Source organism: Procambarus clarkii, chromosome 23, assembly GCF_040958095.1.
Source record: "Procambarus clarkii isolate CNS0578487 chromosome 23, FALCON_Pclarkii_2.0, whole genome shotgun sequence".
NCBI classification, from domain to species: domain Eukaryota; kingdom Metazoa; phylum Arthropoda; class Malacostraca; order Decapoda; family Cambaridae; genus Procambarus; species Procambarus clarkii.
Genome location: NC_091172.1, coordinates 10,112,560 through 10,132,998, shown reverse-complemented (window position 1 = coordinate 10,132,998; position 20,439 = coordinate 10,112,560). Strand labels below are relative to the sequence as shown.

General features: G+C 40.3%; 1 protein-coding gene and 1 pseudogene across 3 annotated transcripts in view; one reads left to right on the top strand and one right to left on the bottom strand.

The window, feature by feature from the left end:
* Positions 1 to 748: 748 nt before the first annotated feature.
* LOC123764064 (START domain-containing protein 10) overlaps positions 749 to 20,439 on the bottom strand; it is a 103,953-nt gene continuing 84,262 nt past the window's right edge. For all 3 annotated transcript variants that reach the window (XM_045751561.2, XM_045751560.2, XM_045751559.2), the window contains 3 exons: positions 19,079 to 19,200; positions 15,440 to 15,562; positions 749 to 1,590 (listed from right to left, as the gene is read on the bottom strand). In XM_045751561.2, coding sequence (XP_045607517.1) covers positions 1,495 to 1,590; positions 15,440 to 15,562; positions 19,079 to 19,200 — 341 coding nt within the window. In that variant the 3' untranslated portion in view covers positions 749 to 1,494. The remainder of the gene's footprint in view (positions 1,591 to 15,439; positions 15,563 to 19,078; positions 19,201 to 20,439) is intronic.
* On the top strand, positions 4,428 to 4,546 carry LOC123764172 (5S ribosomal RNA; annotated as a pseudogene).

Below are 20,439 nucleotides of genomic sequence, written 5' to 3'. Positions count from 1 at the left end.
AAGATTACTATCCGAGTGCCGGCGGTGGGGTGGTTCAAATAGCCTCGGCTATCACCTCATTATGTCCGGTCGTGATGGTCAAGTGGATTAAGGCGTCTTGTACATACCAGTTGCGTGGCTCCTGGGAGTATGGGTTCGAGTCACTTCTGGGGTGTGAGTTTTCAGTTGCATATTGTCCTGGGGACCATTCAGGCTTGTTCGCATATATATATATATATATTACACTGAAAATGTTCTTTTTGTATGTGTGTGTGTAATTACCCAAGTATAGCTACAGGATAAGAGCTTCGCTCGTGGTGTCCCATCTTCCTAGCACTCTTTGTCATATAACGCTTTGAAACTACTGACTGTCTTGCCCTCCACTACCTTCTCACCTAACTTGTTCCAACCGTCTACCATTGTTTTCAAAAGTGAATTTTCTTATATTTCTTCGGCATCTGTGTTTAGTTAGTTTAAATCTATGACCTCTTGTTCTTGAAGTTCCAGGTCTCAGGAAATATTCCCTATCAATTTTATCAATTCCTGTTACTATTTTGTACATAGGCTTTAAGTTATAGTTCAACTTTGCAGCTTAGAATTGAGGTCCATCCTCTTTTCTATGAAATATGTCCACAATTTACTCATCAGCTAATATTTGTGCTAATAAGTTACATAATCTGAAATATTGAAAAAGCTGATACATGCATGAAACAAATATAATTTAATATATTTAGTACTCACTTACTCAATAAAATAAAAAATACTCCAATAATTATTAAATATTTTACTAGAATGTATATGCTTGCTGTATTTTAAAAGATAAATGTATAAACAGGCAGTAATACCTCCCTATTAACTGTATCTGAGAACCCAAACTAGTGAGCAAGTAACAAAAACTTCAGCTGAAAATTTGATTGTGTACTTTACAGAATACAAAATTATGATCCTAAATTGCAACAATGGCTAATTTCAGTCATATCTTTACTATGAACTAATTTTACATATGAAAAAGGAAAAGATGATATTTATTGTTTAAACATTGCAATTAAATCTATACAGTACTATACTATACGTAAAAATATATTATTCACTCAAAAACAAAGTTTGGAGTTTGCTCCAAACAAACTTATCTTGGAGTGTATTCATAACTGAATCATTTAGCTTGCATCCAGCTTGCACACAAATTAATTTATGAAATATACTCGTTAAAAAGAGTTAACACAATGTAGTTCAAGGTAAACTGACTATGATGAGAATTAAGGAAGCAATAACAACTGTCAGTATTATATTGTGATTGCTGCTGTCCAGTCATTCACAGCTTCTTTATCAAACATTTGTTGTAAGGTACTTGCCTAATTTTTTAATATAATTGAGGCAATTTGGTTCAGAAGCAATCACTTATCTCTGAGGAACTATATTGAATTTATCATTTAAAATCTTTATAATCCCTGCTGGTGCAAGGTAAATGCTCCATAATATCACAATCTATGGACCCCTACAACTGACTCCATATTCTTAGAAGTCTTCATTACCAAGATGGGCAAGAGCTTTTTCATCAACCTGAGATTCATCGACAATGTCCACCATGTCATCAGCTGGACTCTTAGTGCACTGTTGATAAAAAAAAAATTTAGATATGTTATTCAGTTATTTATTATTATTATTATTATTCAGTTGCAATACAAAAAGAAATCAGAAGCTAGAGGAACCCCCAGGAGCTTCCTTCCCCAGGACATCTCATTGAGATGTCTTCTAACTACTAGGTCACATAAGCTGCAAAGTTCTGTTTCTCAAAGAGGCAGAAAGAGCCAGTGGGGTTACACACAGAAATCACAATAGCGTGATATATCAAATGAACAAATTCCACAAGGGCCATGATGAGGATTCGAACTTACGCCCAGGATGATCCCAGACGCTGCCTTAGTCGATTGCGCCATGACATGGTCAACAGAATTGCAACTGGAAGTAGAACTTCCGGTTGAGGATTTGAACTTCTGTGATGAGGATTCGAACTTTTGCCCGGGATGATCTCAGACGCTGCCTTAGTCGATTGCGGCTAGTACAGGCTAGTACAGTACAGGCCCTTGTGGATTTGTTCATTTGATATATCATGCTATTGTGATTTCTGTGTGTATTGAAGTAAGGGCAAAGAGGTAGAACAGCATGTTGGTAGGCGATGAGTCACAATAATGTGGCTAAAGTAAGTTCACCAGACCACACACTAGAAGGTGAAGGGACAACGACATTTCGGTCTGTCCTGGACCATTATTAAGTCGATTGTGTCGACTTGATAATGGTCCAGGATGGACCGAAACGTCAACATCCCTTCACCTTCTAGTGTGTGGTCTGGTCAGCATGTTGATAGAGCCCAAGTACATGGGGGAATTGTGTAAAACCCTGGTTTGTGTCTCAGAGAGGCTGCAGGATCCGAGTAAAGTCATTAGAACTTCCAGTTGCAATTCTTTTGACCATGTGGTGGCACAATCAACTAAGGCAGTGTCTGGAATCATCCCGGGCGTAAGTTTGAATCCTCATCACGGCCCTTGTGGATTTGTTCACCTGGGGGTTGATATCACGCGAGACCTGTACCCTGAAGCCCATCTGTTGGCCAACATAAGAACAACCTTTAGAAATTTGTGCATGGAATGCAGGCGATGAGTCACAATAACGTGGCTGAAGTATGTTGACCAGACCACACACTAAAAGGTGAAGGGACGACAATCTTTCGATGTAGCTCCAGCATGGAGTCCATATCTCGTCAAGCACAAGACTAAATTGGAGAAGGTTTAGAATTTTGCCACCAGACTAGTTCCTGAGCTGATGGTCTCATGAGGAGAGCTATGCTATGAGCTATGAGGAGAGACTACAGGAACTAAACCTAGACTAGAAGATTTAGGGGAGACATGATCACCACATACAAGATTTTCGGAGGAATTGAAAGGGTAGATAAGGTCATTTTATTTAAAACAAGGAGCGCGCACACAGTAGGGGATACAGGTGGAAATTGAGTGTCAAAATGAGCCACAGCGACATAAGAAAGAACTTTTTTAGTGTCAGAGTAGTTAACAAATGGAATGCATTAGAAAGTGATTAGGTGGGGGGGGAAGGGCAGACTCCTTATACAATACAGTTTCAAGTGATAATAGACATAATACGACATAATATACATAATATCAAGACATAATAGAACTCAATAGGCTTAGGAACTTGTACACCAGTTGACTGATAGTTAAGAGGTAGGACCAGAGAGCACAAAGCACAACTAGGTGAGTACAGAGGGAGAAAACCCGACTCACCCCAAGGTGAAAACTACCACAAGCGAGGCAGATCTAAGGAACGTCCCTGAACACTCCAGGAAAGAGAACCTTGACAGCGCAAGGGAAGCACTTGACGAAGTTTTGGTTGTTTTCTTTTAGGGGAGTTCTTTTGAAGTTGTGGGTTTGTGCATTGCATTAAACCATGCAGTGATTTGTTTTCAGATGCCTACCTTTCTGGGTGCCTTCCTGGTCGATGGCAGAAATGATACTTTAAATGTAAAGTGTTCATGTGCCATTGCTCCCTGCACCTTTCTGAGGGGGGGGGGGCGCCCAGGTTCTGACTTATGGTCCCAAGAAGGTAACAAAAACTCTGCAACTGATGATTCCAAAAGGTATGGCACTTAATCAGCAAGATAGCTTCAAGCAGCCGACACAGCTCCCCACAGAAATGACAGGTTGGATAATAATAATCTTCCAAACAAGAGATGCCATGCCAATGCTAATACTTTTAAAGACAAAAATGCACTAGTGGAATATTGTTGCACACTAACAGCCCCATTCAATGCTGGAGAAATTGCTGACCTGGAGAGCATGCAAAGATCTTGTACTGCTAAAATTCACTCAATAAAACACGTAAATTATTGGGACCATCTAAAAAAAATTAATTTGTATTCCCTAGAGTGCAGGTGGAAGAGATGAATAATAATTTAAATTTTTTAAATATTAGAAGGACTGGTTCAAAATCTGCACATAGAAATAACACCACATGAAACAAAAGGTATGGCAGGATGTGGAAAATAGCTCTCATTGAAAAGCAGAGGTGCAATATGCACGCTGAGAGAGAGAGAACTCTATCAACATCAAAGGCCCAAGACTTTTCAACACTATTCTCCTACATAAATGGGCCATAACTGGTCAACCTCTCGTAGTGTTCAAAAGAGAACTGAACAAGCACCTTCAAAGGATACCTGATCAACCAGGCTGTGACTCGTACATCAGGCTGTGACTCGTACATCAGGCTGTGAGCAACTGCATCAAACAGCCTGCTTGATCAGACCAGCAACCAGAAGGCCTGGTCAGAGACTGGGCCATAGGGACATTGATCCTTGAAATCTCCAACAGGTAGTTGTTTTCCAACTACTGTTCTCTCAACAGTTGTTCCACCTCTCCAACAGTTATTCTCCACTGTTCTCCAACGTCCATATCACGTTGAGAACACCATTTCTCATCCGATCAGCGAAGTTAAGCAACGTTGGATTTGGTTAGTACTTGGATGGGTGACTGCCTGGGAACACCAAATGCTGTTGGCAATAATGTTTTTAGGCCTGGTCGACGACTGGGCCGCGGGGACACTAAGCCCCGGAAACACTAAAAGGTAACTTCAAAGTAGTCAACAGGTAGGTCAGGAGAGACGTTGGCTGGGGGAAATACTGTATGTGAGCATTGGTGGCTCACATACAGTATTTGTCAATATGACAGGCCGAGGTCAGCTGTGTTGGCTTACTTTTAGGTCTGATGTAGCATTCCCGGTGCCTAGGTGTCCTTCTTGGTTTATACTTCAGGTCCCAAAAATGCCTGACAGATTTAATGTGGCCAATGGATATTCCCTCCAAACCTGCTCTTGCTTTGTGTGAATTTGAGGGTTGTTTATCTTCCATGCCAAGTTGTGACGGTCACTTATTCTACCTCTGCCTCATTGCCTGTTGGGTCAAAGACACCTTTGACATTGATCTGTGGGGGGTTCGTTCTCCTCATGTGACTTCTTTCTGACCTTTTTGATGCTGCTAGTGCAGATCAGGTGGCCACTGTGTTTTGGTTCAGTTCACCTGTTTGCCGCAGTGTAGTTTGTGTGCCTTGTTGGCTGCCTAGGAGCTGGTCTGACTAGAGTTTACGAACCTACAATTGAAGGTGTTGGGGTAGTTCAGCCATTCACACCACCTTTTCAAAACGCTTGTGCTCTCTAGAGTGGAGTACTGCTGCACAATGACAGCCCCTTTCAAAGCTGGAGAAATTGCTGACCTGGAGAGCGTGCAGAGATCCTTTACTGCTAGAATCCACTCAGTAAAACATCTAAACTATTGGGACCGACTAAAGAGCCTAAATCTGTACTCCCTGGAGCGCAGGCGGGAGAGATACATAATAATTTACACGTGGAAAGTATTAGAGGGGCTGGTCCTAAACCTGCACATAGAAATAACATCACATGAGACCAGAAGACATGGCAGGATGTGCAAAATACCCCCGTCGAAAAGCAGAGGTGCAACAGGTACTCTGCGAGAGAACTCTATCAACATCAGAGGCCCGAGACTGTTCAACACGCTTCCGCCACACATAATGGGCATAACTGGCCGACCCCTCACAGTGTTCAAGAGAGAACTGGATAAGCACCTCCAAAGGATACCTGATCAACCAGGCTGTGACTCATACGTCAGGCTGCAAGCAGCCGCGTCCAAAAGCCTGGTTGATCAGTCCAGCAACCAGGAGGCCTGGTCGACGACTGGGCCGCGGGGACGCTAAGCCCCGGAAGCACCTCAAGGTAACCTCAAGGTAACCTATTCCTTCCCCTTCTGGCATGGCTCACTTTTCCTCTGATCCCCCCCCCCCTCCCCCTACTTCCAGTCCTGAAACATCTGAGGGTATCTGGGACGGGCCCAGGTTTAGTTCAGGATGTGGCTTGGCCGGTTCCAGGGGTTGCCCCTTCAAACTCAGGTCTGGAGACAGTGGAGCCGGCAGGTACCACCAAGGTTTTATTCTTTCCCGTTAACCACCTTCCTTTTCTAAAGCTTCTCCCTGGGACTCTACTCTTCTTTCCTAGGCAGTGGGTGTGAACTCTGGCTCTGCCCCAGAGCCTTCACCTTTGGCTTTTGGGGCTTGGAGGGTGCAGAGCTTTTTCTTTAAGACTTCCAAGTTTGTTCTTGCAATATTTCTTATGCTTGTTGGTAGAATATTGAACAACTGTGGACCTCTGACATTCAATGTTCTCTGATTGCGCCTATGGCACCTCTACTCTTCATTGGCTCTATTCTGCAATTCCTTCCATATTGTTCACTCCAGTATGATGGTATTTTACTGTGCAAATTAGGAACCTGACCCTCCAGTATTTTCCACGCATATATAATTTGGTACCTTTCTCATCTTCCTTCTAGAGAGTACATTTTGAAAGTTTGAGATGATCCCAATTGTTCATGTGCTTTATCATGTCTAAGCATGCCATTTATGTTCTCTGTATTCATTCTATTTCAGCAATCTCTCCAGCTCTGAAGGGGGAGTGAATATTGAGCAGTACTTAAGGTGGAACAGCATGAGTGATTTGAATAGTATTAACATTGTGATGGAATCCCTGGATTTGAAGGCTATCATAATTCATCCTATCAATTTTCTAGCCGATGCTATATTTGCATGGTTATACTCCCTAAATGTTAGTTTGTCAGACATCATTACTCGCAGATACTTTACATATTGCTTTCCTACTACTGGCAGATTTGATTGTCTTGTACCCTGCATTTTGCTTATGGTGTTCATTTTTACCATACATATGTACCTGGTATTTATCACTGTTAAACATCATGTTATCTTCTGCTGCCCACTCGAAAACTTTATTAACCCTTTTGTTGCGCAAGACATCATATGATGTGTTGAGTGACTTGCAGTAACTTGCGCTCAGCATCATATGATGTTTTGGAGTACCGCGCAAGATTTAAGCGGCCTGCGGATACACGGGGTTCACCACACCTTCATCAGGGCTCTTGTAAACAGACGCCATTTTTTTTTTAAATCGTGGGCCAAATTCCGGGGTGTGAAGGGCCTCAGTATTGAGTGAGCTACCAAACCTGATGCACGCAGCATGAGCTCACAGCACTGCTGCTCAGCTTGTGACCACAGCATCGCCCAAAAATGCCACACTATACATGTTCTTGCTATTATTTAGCGATTATATTATTACAGTAGATCCCTGACTGTGATAAAACTGACCAGGGTTCTGATAATAGCAGAATTGTGGTGATATTTAGCACTGTGCGCCATGGAAGGAGGAGTAATGCTGTGGGAGGGAGGATAGTGGCGTCGTCTTCTGACTGTGTGCGGCCCCCTTTTATTGACTGCACTCACCATACCAGCTTAGTGGTTCGCTATGGTGAACACAAATGTAGATGCTTATATATAACGTGTGTATAGAGTGTAATAACAGCAATAGGAGTAGGTTGGGAGCCGCCATTTTGGGGTGAGGGAGGTGCGTCGTCTGCCCGACTTATCATGTTTACTGGTGACCACTATGGTCTTTGGGCACCATACCAGTTTACTTGTACAAGTATGGTGAATAAAACAGGTAGATACTTATATGTAATGTGTGTGTATATAGCGTAATAACACCACAAACAGTATTGTTGGAGGAGAAATATTAGTGCATCTGACCTTGAGGGCGGCCGCCACCAGCTGACTGTGTGAGTAGCTACGTCTTTGTGCCTTTACTCACCATACAAGCTTAGATGGACAGTTATGGTGAACAAAACATGTAAATACTTATATAAACATCTGTATATAAAAGCAAAAATAGTATGGTGGGAGGAGAATGGTGGCAAGTCAGGTGAAATGAGGGAGGGAGTGGCAGCCAGTGGCGGGCTGCCACTGCCACTCAGCATACCAACTTAGTGGTTCGTTATCTTGAGATGATTTCGGGGCTTTAGTGTCCCCGCGGCCCAGTCCTCGACCAGGCCTCCACCCCCAGGAAGCAGCCCGTGACAGCTGACTAACACCCAGGTACCTATTTTACTGCTAGGTAACAGGGGCATAGGGTGAAAGAAACTCTGCCCATTGTTTCTCGCCAGCGCCTGGGATCGAACCCAGGACCACAGGATCACAAGTCCAGCGTGCTGTCCGCTCGGCCGACCGGCTCCCATGGTGAACGCGAATGTAGATACTTATATATAATGTCTGTATATAGTGAATAAAAGCAAAAACAGTATTGTGGGAGGAGAATGTGGGTAAGTCAGGTGACTTGAGGGAAGGAGGAAGTAGCCTGCCACTGCCACTGCCACTCAGCATGCCAACTTAGTGGTTCGTTATGGTGAACACGAATGTAGATACTTGTATATAACGTCTGTATATAGTGAATAAAAGCAAAAACAGTATGGTGGGAGCAGAATGTGGGTGACTGAGGTGTTGAGGGAGGGAGTGGCAGCGAGTGGCTGGCTGGTAATTACCTAAGTGTAATTACCTAAGTGTAGTTACAGGATGAGAGCTACGCTCGTGGTGTCCCGTCTTCCCAGCACTCTTTGTCATATAACGCTTTGAAACTACTGACGGTCTTGGCCTCCACCACCTTCTCACTTAACTTGTTCCAACCGTCTACCACTCTATTTGCGAAGGTGAATTTTCTTATATTTCTTCGGCATCTGTGTTTAGCTAGTTTAAATCTATGACCTCTTGTTCTTGAAATTCCAGGTCTCAGGAAGTCTTCCCTGTCGATTTTATCAATTCCTGTAACTATTTTGTATGTAGTGATCATATCACCTCTTTTTCTTCTGTCTTCTAGTTTTGGCATATTTAATGCTTCTAACCTCTCCTCGTAGCTCTTGCCCTTCAGTTCTGGGAGCCACTTAGTAGCATGTCTTTGCACCTTTTCCAGTTTGTTGATGTGCTTCTTAAGATATGGGCACCACACAACAGCTGCATATTCTAGCTTTGGCCTAACAAAAGTCATGAACAATTTCTTTAGTATATCGCCATCCATATATTTAAATGCAATTCTGAAGTTAGAAAGCATAGCATAGGCTCCTTGCACAATATTCTTTATGTGGTCCTCAGGTGATAGTTTTCTATCTAGAACCACTCCTAGATCTCTTTCTTTATCAGAATTCTTTAAAGATTTCTCACATAATATATAGGTTGTGTGGGGTCTATGTTCTCCTATTCCACATTCCATAACATGACATTTATTAACATTAAATTCCATTTGCCAAGTGGTGCTCCATATACTTATTTTGTCCAGGTCTTCTTGAAGGGCATGACAGTCATCTAAATTTCTTATCCTTCCTATTATCTTAGCATCATCAGCAAACATGTTCATATAATTCTGTATACCAACTGGTAGATCATTTATGTACACAATAAACATCACTGGTGCAAGAACTGAACCCTGTGGTACTCCACTTGTGACATTTCTCCATTCTGATACATTGCCTCTGATTACTGCCCTCATTTTTCTATCAGTCAGAAAATTTTTCATCCATGATAGAAGCTTACCTGTCACCCCTCCAATATTTTCCAGTTTCCAGAACAACCTCTTATGTGGAACTCTGTCGAAAGCCTTTTTTAGGTCCAGATAGATGCAGTCAACCCAACCATCTCTTTCCTGTAATCTCTCTGTGGCTCGATCATAGAAACTGAGTAAATTCGATACACAGGATCTTCCAGATCGAAAACCATACTGTCTGTCTGATATTATATCATTTCTCTCTAGGTGTTCTACCCATTTAGTTTTGATTAGTTTTTCCAATACTTTCACTATTACACTTGTCAATGATACAGGTCTATAATTGAGGGGGTCTTCCCTGCTGCCACTTTTGTAGATTGGAACTATGTTAGCCTGTTTCCACCCGTCTGCTACGATTCCTGTACACAGGGATGCCTGAAAGATCAGGTGAAGTGGAATGCTGAGCTCAGATGCACATTCTCTCAGAACCCATGGTGAAACGCCATCTGGGCCAGCTGCTTTGTTCTTACCGAGCTCCTTGAGCATTTTTTCCACTTCGTCTCTAGACACCTCTATGTGTTCTATGTTGTTCTCTGGAATTCTTATTTTATCTGGTTCCCTAAAGATTTCATTTTGTACAAACACACTTTGGAACTTTTCGTTTAGTGTTTCACACATTTCCTTTTCATCTTCCGTGAATCTATTTCCCATTTTCAACCTCTGAATATTATCCTTTACCTGCAATTTGTTGTTTATGAATTTATAGAATAGACCTGGTTCTGTTTTACATTTGTCCGCAATCCCTTTTTCAAAATTTCTTTCTGCCTCTCTCCTCACTGCCGTGTATTTGTTTCTCGCATCTTTGTATCGCTGGTATGTTTGGGGGTTCGGCCTCTTCCTGTATTGATTCCATTTTTGTGTCTTTCGGTCTCTAGCCCTCTCGCAATTTCTATTGAACCAATCCTGTTTCCTAGTTCTGCATCTCTGTTTTGGTATAAATTTTTTTGTGCCTTTATCATATATTTCACAAAACTTGCCATACATCTCATTCACTTCCTTGCCTAGCATCAAGTCTGTCCAATTATACTCACTAAAAAAATTTCTAAGGTCACCATAATGTCCTCTCCTGAAGTCTGGTTTTTCAACTGCTTCAACCTCCTTATTTTCTTCCAGCTTATAACGCATTGCATACTTTATTCCCAAAAAGACATGGTCACTTTTACCCAAGGGAGGAAGGTACTGAATGTCAAATATCTCTTCCTCCTTCCTGGTAAATATCAAATCTAGCATGGAGGGAACGTCCCCTTCCCTCATCCTCGTAGCTTGTTTAACATGTTGATACAAGAATGTTTCCAGGATGAGGTCTACAAATTTACAGGTCCAAAAATCTTCTGTTTTAGCTTCATATGCTTCCCAGTCTATGGATTTCAAGTTGAAGTCACCGACTATCAACAGTCGTGATCTATCGTTATCCGCTCTCGCTATAATCTCTCTCATTATTGTTATAAGACCTTCACGTTTACTATCTAGCTCCTCCTTTGACCATGTGCTGCTTGGCGGTGGACTATATGCATTTATCATCATTAGTTTATCATCCTCATAGCAGATCTCTAGTGCTATTATGTCAACTTCTTGTGGATTGGCAGTCATTATTTCCTTCACCTTTAGGTGTTCTTTTACCAGCACAGCAACGCCACCGCCTTTCCTAATTTTTCTGTCCCGTCTCCAAATTGAGTAGCCCCTTGGGAATATGACCTCATTTAAAATTACATCTTCAAGTTTTGTCTCCGTGAGTGCAACAATGTCTGGTGTCTGCAGCTGTATTACATCACTTAACTCCAGTATCTTCGATCTCACTCCATCTATGTTGGTGTATGCAATCTTCAGGAACTTGTTCCCCTCTCCTTATTCTTCACTCCCCCTCTCTCTATTGATTTTGTTGGTTTGCCTTTATGTACCACTTTACTGGTTTGCCTACCCCTATCACTTTGTAGAAAAAAGAATTTATTTCTTCTTCATTCCTGCTCTCATTTAAATGTTTTGCCTCGGCGAGGTTCAGTTTCAGCTTCTCTCTATCTTCTTTTGAAAGATCTCGTCTTAACGACCACCCTTTCCCATCCTCATCCCTTTGCAATTTTCTAGCATTCCTTAGTACTTCTTCCATCTGTTTGGCACCGTTTAGGGTGATCCTCAAAGGTCGACCTTTCCCTTTTACGTACCTGCCTATTCTCCTGTAGTCGCACACATTCTCTCTGTTTGTAAGACCTTCCACGAGGCCAACAATTTTATCTACTACTTTAGCTTCTTCTACAGCTCTTTCTGACCTAGATGTTATCGCCTTTTCTTTGCAGCCAAAAATGATCAGGGACTTACTCCGATCAACTGTGTTTTGCACCAACTTCGGGTTAGATGCCAATTCTTTCCTCACTTCTAGCCTAATGTTTGTTTTATCTTGGTTGCTGCAGTGTTTGACTTCCTTTACTGCTTCTTCTATTTTTTCCTTCTCCTTGGCCACTTGTGCATAAGTGAGTTGCATATCTTTCTTGCACTGTTCTATTCCCTGTGTAACTTCCTCCATCTGTGCTGACAAAAGCTGTTTCTCCTGTTGAATTTCCTTGCCTAACCTATTGTAGTCATTTATGTTTAAATTTACTTTAACTTCTTCCAAAGCTATTTTTAAGAGTTTATTTTCTTCTTCCATGGCTTTGCAATTTGTTTCCAATTGATTCTTATCCTTACGCAAGTCTTTCACTAAACCCTCAAGACATAAAACTTTGCTATTCAAATGGTCATTACTTTCTTTCAATTTACTAATTATTTCTACATGGGAGTTCACTATAGTATCTAAATTTTCCAACTTGTTATGTAGACTACTAATATCAATGCTTTCTTCATTTCATTGGTGTGTCTCCCTCTCTGCCTGCCATCCAGCCTGCCTCCCTCTCTGCCTGCCATCCAGCCTGCCTCCCTCTCTGCCTGCCATCCAGCCTGCCTCCCTCTCTGCCTGCCATCCAGCCTGCCTCCCTCTCTGCCTGCCATCCAGCCTGCCTCCCTCTCTGCCTGCCATCCAGCCTGCCTCCCTCTCTGCCTGCCATCCAGCCTGCCTCCCTCTCTGCCTACCATCCAGCCTGCCTCCCTCTCTGCCTGCCATCCAACCTGCCTCCCTCTCTGCCTGCCATCCAACCTGCCTCCCTCTCTGCCTGCCATCCAACCTGCCTCCCTCTCTGCCTACCATCCAGCCTGCCTCCCTCTCTGCCTGCCATCCAGCCTGCCTCCCCCTCTGCCTGTCATCCAGCCTGCCTCCCCCTCTGCTTGCCATATCCAGCCTGCCTGCCATATCCAGCCTGCCTCCCCCTCTGCCTGCCTGCATATATATATATATATATATATATATATATATATATATATATATATATATATATATATATATATATATATATATATATATATATATTTTATTAAATATGACCAAAAAGTAAGATTAATAATTCTAACACAAATTTTCTCGATCTTTCTTATGATTCTTTTCACTCTTGATGGTAATTGAAAAATCAATTCTCCAAAATTCATTTTTATTTCTAGTCTGACGCGACACTTGAGCGCGTTTCGTAAAACTTATTACATTTTCAAAGACTTTAGTTTACACACACACACAACTATAACTGAATAGAGCTTAAACATCTTTGATTTTTTTATTGGCCGAAGTGGGTTTCCAGGCTTGTGTGTCTTGACATTTCCATACGCATATCCAGGTTTATATTCCCCTATTAGGTTTATTCCCCCCAGGTTTATATTTCCATGTGGAACACGGGCCACAGGGATAAGAGCCTCGTTGGACGTAGAATCACTGTTTACCAACGTACCTGTGGATGAAACAATCGGGATGATAGCCGACAGAGTGTACCGTGATCCGGCCTGTACTCCTCTTGACATACCAGAAAACAGTCTTTAGGAAACTACTCCAAGCTTGTACTAAAGAGGCACCCTTCTTGAGCCCGGATGGACACATGTATAAGCAAGTAGATGGGGTCGCCATGGGTTCTCCCCTAGGTGTCCTGTTTGCAAACTTCTACATGGATACCATCGAGCAAAAAGTCTTAGTCGACATGAACTTGAAACCGGCCATATACTGCAGGTATGTTGACGACATTTTTACACAGGTACCTGATGTCAGACATCTGCAGGAGCTGAAGGAGGCATTTGAGCAGAATTCTGTGTTGCGTTTCACTTACGAGATGGAAAAGGATGGGAAGCTGCCCTTTCTAGATGTAACAGTCATGGAAAGGAGCGGAGTTTTCCACACTGCAGTCTACACTAAGGAAACAAACATAGGAATGTGCCTGAATGCCAACAGTGACTGCCCGGACTGGTACAAGAGGAATGTTGTTAACGCTTATGTCGACCGTGCCCTCAGCCACAGCTCAGAATGGAAGCAAGTCGACGAAGAACTCTGTAGGGTAAGGCAGGTTCTAGTCAACAACGGCTTCTCCAATGGTTTCGTGGAAGACATCATAAGAAGGAAAGTGAAACGCCATGCAACCTCTGAAGAGACAACTCACACAACACCTATACCCCCTATTAGACTACTTTACAGGAACTTCTTTTCCACAGCCCATAAAACGGAGGCAAGGGTCCTGAAAGATATTGTCAGTAGAAACGTTATCCCTACAGACAAAAATCAGAAGATACAACTGACAATTTACTATAAAACCAAAAAAACGGCCAGCCTACTCATGAGAAACTCTCCATACACAAAGCAGAACGTTTTAAAAGAGACCAACGTCGTCTATGCCTTCAAATGCCCTCTTGGGGATTGTAAGCCTCAAAAAACTCAGTATGTAGGCAAGACAACAACATCTCTTTCCAGGCGTTTAACGATGCATAAGCAACAGGGCTCCATTAAGGAACATATAGCCTCTTCCCACCACCAAACCATCACCAGAGAAATCTTAGCAAACAACACAGAAATCATCGATAGATACAGCGATAGCAGGCGGCTCGACGTCTGCGAGGCACTACACATCAAGAAGTCAACACCAGCAATCAACAGCCAATTAATGCACAACTATATTCTACCCACTTCAAGACTCCACTCCAATATAGAAGCATCAAGAAATATGGGCCAATAAAAATAGGCCTTCTGCAGTTACGTACTTTTAATACCTGTTTGTATTTCATTGTTTCGTGTTCTGTCTTGTGTTAAAAGTTTATTTTCACCTCATCCAAAACTATTGTAACATGTCACTTCACACAAATGTAGGTATAAAAACTCGAAAGATGTTTAAGCTCTATTCAGTTAAAGTTGTGTGTGTGTGTGTGTAAACTAAAGTCTTTGAAAATGTAATAAGTTTTACGAAACGCAATCAAGTGTCGCGTCAGACTAGAAATAAAAATGAATTTTGGAGAATTGATCTTTGAATTACCATCAACAGTGAAAAGAAACATAAGAAAGATCGAGAAAATTTGTGTTAGAATTATTAACCTTACTTTTTCGGTCATACTTAATAATATATGTCTACAGGAAAGACTGCTACCAAAATATACTAATATATATATATATATATATATAAATATATATATAAATATATATATAAATATATATATAAATATATATATATAAATATATAAATATATATATAAATATATATATAAATATATATATAAATATATAAATATATATATAAATATATAAATATATATATAAATATATAAATAAATATATAAATATATATATAAATATATATATATATATATATATATATATATATATATATATATATATATATATATATATATATATATATATATATATATATATAAAACACAAAAATTACTGGGTAAATAAATTAATATAAAGGGCCCATTGATGTCCATGAAATGATAGTGGCTTAGGTGTTGTACCATGATACAGGTACCTAATAAACACTTGATTAACACTTTGTGTAGTCCCAAGCAATTTGGTTTAAAGATGCTCTACTGTATTAATTCATCTTTATCCAAATAAATAAAATACCTGGTTAACAGTTATCCTGGGTAAGTTGATCTGCTCCGGGTAAATCCAAGGTTTGTAGTTCGGATTATTATGGGACTTCCAAGCAATGTACTGTCTACTTGCCTTATGTAACGTCTTCACCATCTGGAAGTAATTAATTAGTTAAAAATAGCATTTAAAATGTTCAGGTGTAATATTTCTCTTATGGGCCATCATACCTCTCAAGCAATTTATAAACTCAGATTCAGAGTATGGAAGTTTAACCCTTAAAATGTAGCAATGGATATACTGTACATGCACGTGAATAGGATCCCAGTAGTACAGTGAGGCTCATTCTCGACTCACAATTGGGAATTCCAGGCTCAAATCCTGGGAACAGAAATGGTTGAGTGTGTTTCCGATCACCTAATGTTCTGTTCACCTAGCAGTAAATGTGCTATTTATTAGCAGTAAATAAACATGAGTTAGCCAGCTTGTTGTGAGGATGCAGCCTGGGAAGGATCGGTAGTTCGATCTTGGGGGGAGGGGGGACCTCAATATAAGCCTAACATGTATATAGCATACACTAGTTGCCTGTTCCACGACTCGATGAATTATTATTATTATTTACAGAAAGAAATCACAGTAACATAACACATATCATTGAGAAAATCAATTGGAGTAATGAGGTGACTCAAACCAGTAATCAAGGAACTCCCAGCTGTGCACCTTACCCCTACAACTTGGTATAACTTATATAACCTGAGATTCCACTGAATCAACAGGACATCTTGAGGCTTTTACTACCTGGATTGTACTTGGATCAGGTTCTGGGAGCCTCTTCTACTACCTAAGCCCAGCCCAGGGCCAGGCTTGACTTTAGAGCTTGTCCAACAGGCTGGTGCTTGGAATGACCCATAGATCCACATATACATTACAGCCCAGTTGGTCAAGCACTTCTTACAGAAAACTGTAGTTTTTCTTGAATACTTCCACCTTTGTTCCGGCAATATTTCTTATACTAGCTAGGAGGATACTGAACAACCATGGACCTCTCATGTCCATACACTTTTATCTCATTGTGCCTATGACAACTCTACTCTTCACTGGCTCTACTCTGCATTTTCTTCTATATCGTTCACTCCAGTATGTTGTTACTGTATTTTACTGTGCAAATTTGGGACCTGGCCCTCCAGTACCTTCCATGTACTATTATATACCTCTCTCATATCCTTTCTAGAGGGTACATTTTGAGAACTTTGAGACAATCCCAATAATTTACCAGTAGGTATTATAGTGCAATACTGGCATTTAGTTGTAATATTGATATTATACTGTGATACCAGTATTATACTGTGATACTGGTATTATATTGTGATACCGGCATTATATTGTGATACTGGCATTATATTGAGATACCGGCATTATACTGTATTGGAATACCGGCATTATACTGTATTGGAATACCGGCATTATACTGTATTGTGATACCGCATTATATTGTGATACCGGCATTATATTGTGATACCGGCATTATATTGTGATACCGGTATTATATTGTGATACCGGTATTATATTGTGATACTGGTATTATATTGTGATACCGGTATTATATTGTGATACCGGTATTATATTGTGATACCGGTATTATATTGTGATACCGGTATTATATTGTGATACTGGCATTATATTGTGATACTGGTATTATATTGTGATACCGGTATTATATTGTGATACCGGTATTATATTGTGATACCGGTATTATATTGTGATACTGGTATTATATTGTGATACCGGTATTATATTGTGATACCGGTATTATATTGTGATACCGGTATTATATTGTGATACCGGTATTATATTGTGATACCGGCATTATATTGTGATACCGGCATTATATTGTGATACCGGTATTATATTGTGATACCGGTATTATATTGTGATACCGGTATTATATTGTGATACCGGTATTATATTGTGATACCGGTATTATATTGTGATACCGGTATTATATTGTGATACCGGTATTATATTGTGATACCGGCATTATATTGTGATACCGGCATTATATTGTGATACCGGCATTATATTGTGATACCGGTATTATATTGTGATACCGGCATTATATTGTGATACCGGCATTATATTGTGATACCGGTATTATATTGTGATACCGGCATTATATTGTGATACCGGCATTATATTGTGATACCGGCATTATATTGTGATACCGGCATTATATTTTGATACTGGCATTATATTGTGATACCAGTATTATATTGTGATACCGGTATTATATTGTGATACTGGCATTATATTGTAATACTAGTATTCTCAATTGAGAATTTTGGGTTTGAATACCAGCGGGACAGAAATGGTTGGGCCAACATTTCCTTTCACCTAATGCCTCTGTTCACCTAGCAGTGAGTAAGGTACTCAGGAGTTAGTCAGCTTGTTGTGGGGGTAGGATCCTGGGCAGGGTCAGTAATTTGGCCTTGGAAGGTGATGAGGAATTCGATTAAAAAAAAAAAAAGCCAAAACGTGTATGAATACCCTCTGGCTTTCTGTCCCCCGACACGATGAATTATCTTGTCTATGTGTGCCGTATACGTTCCCTATTTCCGCAATGTCTCCTGCTCTGAAGGGAAAGCGAATATTGACTAGTACTCAAGGCAGAACAGTACAAATGATTAGAATAGTATGAGCACTGTGATTGGATCTCCCGATCTGAAGGGTTTTGTAATCCATCCTATCTCCTATAATTTTTCTAGCTGACATTATATTTGCTTGGTTATGCTCCCAAAGTGTTAAGTCACCAGACAACATTATTCCCAGATCCTTTACATGTTGCTTCCTGCTATGGGCAGTTGTGATTGTGTTCTGTACCCTGTATTTTGCTTAACTTCTTAATTTTTACCATACCACAGTACTTGAAATTTATCACTGTTAAAAATCAGGTTACCAAAGCCAGTCCAAATTTTACATATACAGTACTGTCTATTATTACATGTTAATAAGTTCTGGGCTCTGCTCACATGAACCAACTTGCAACCCATTCCTGTAGTGTTATTTTGTCTGGTAATGTTGTCCATAGATTCAAACACTGGTATGAAAGTTTAAATTGGGATCTGATGATAACTGCAGGCCACTGGTACTTGATAGTAGTAGTAGTAGGCATCCATCAGTCTCAGGAGATTATGGACTTGCGGTCTGGTTGTCTGTTTGGAGTGGCCTCTCCAGGGCGCAAAGTCAGGGTAGGTTGATAAAGAGGTAAAAACCTCTTTACATACTAAGTAATTACACCAAAGGCAATAGCAAAATTTTTTCATGGTCTTGGTTAGCTCTATAATAACTATACAGATGTATTATAATCATATTTACATAATTTATATAAAAAAAACATGCACTTTAAGGATTAAATCAACTACATAAAACACAAAAAATATACTTAAAAATGGACAGTACCTGATCCTTTCAAAATACAATACTGTATCACTATATTACAATGAAGTCAATGTAGTTGAGATAATGCAATATGGTTCAAAATATATTAGTATGTACCACAAAACAAAGGGGAAAACAGTAAGATGCAAATACTGTTTACCAGAGAGAACAGTATCATATTTTAACTGCAGCAGTTAAGTAGTACTGGAATGGAGAAGTAGCAGCAGCAAGGGTTACCTTAGGAGCAAGCACATGAGTTAGTTTGTTGACAAGCCAGGGTGGTAGCGTTCCTCTGGGATCACAGTGAGATACGTAGCTGAAGGAACACCCAGCAGAAGGTAGAGGGCGGATCAGGTAGCCTATGGATGGACACACTTGCATATGAGGCTCTAGTCTTACATCACTACACTAGCAAGAGTCACATTAGTGGCCACATTACTCAAGGAAAAACATTACTTTGTTATAGAAATTAGGTAAAACACATTTGTGGTTATAACAAGCGGTATGTAAAGCAACACCAAATTACTACCATGTTTGTGCTCGACTTGCTATTAAGATAGCACACTTATTAATGTTATAAGCATTCATGTACAACAAAATATTTTCAGTAAATATATTTTATACAGGGTAACTAATTTCTAGCAATTCTCTGTTAAAAATACAAAATACAAATGTAAAAATTATTAGTATCTACTGAATGTAGAAAACTTTTATATTCATGAGGATACTTTCACATGAAGAAAAGTTTGACATGTATTATACAAGTTATTGTTTTTAATCCTCAGCAAATCGTCTCCTAAATGACAAACTTATACGAGTGTGTGTACAGTGTGCCGGGTTAGTAACGTCAGGCAAGTAGTGCTCAGCATGGACAAACTCAAATTGCTATGTTATTAAATGAATACAGGCAAAAGAAATGAACAGAATAATTTACTAACACCATAATTCTAGAGATTAGTTCAAAGAATCAGCCAAAATTGTACAAAGTTTATTGCAAAATGATTTAAGATCTAAACTTGATACAGGGGTACCTTGGTTTAAGAGTTTAACCCGTTCCTGGAGACGGCTCGTAACACGAAAACTCGTAACCTGAAGCTAATTTCCCCATAAGAAATAATGGGAAATGAATTAATCCGTTCCTGACTACCCAAAAACCTCACTTCAAACTAAATTTTATACCTAATTCAACTAAATCTACACTACAAAACTATGTTCAAGTTATTACTTACCCTTGCTGATGAATGCTGTAGGTGTATGGAAGATGGTGAGGAGGGGAAAGGAGGAGAGGAATTACTGTTAGGAAGGGAAGTCCCCTTCCATTATAACATCAGGCAGTGAGGACCTCTCTGGGGTGCATTCTCTGGCACGTTTTGCCTCCATACCACTAGGTCCTGGTTGTGGCTCACTGCTCGATGTTCTCAACATATCTGTCCATGGAAGCTTGTTTTTCCCTTCTGCGCAAGATGTGTCTGTAGTGAGACATCACATTGTCATTGAAAAGATTAATGCAACGGCCTACTACAGCTTTCTTTGGGCGAGTCTTTTCAATAAAAGTTTGCATTTCTTCCCACATCTGACACCACTTTTTAATGTCTGCA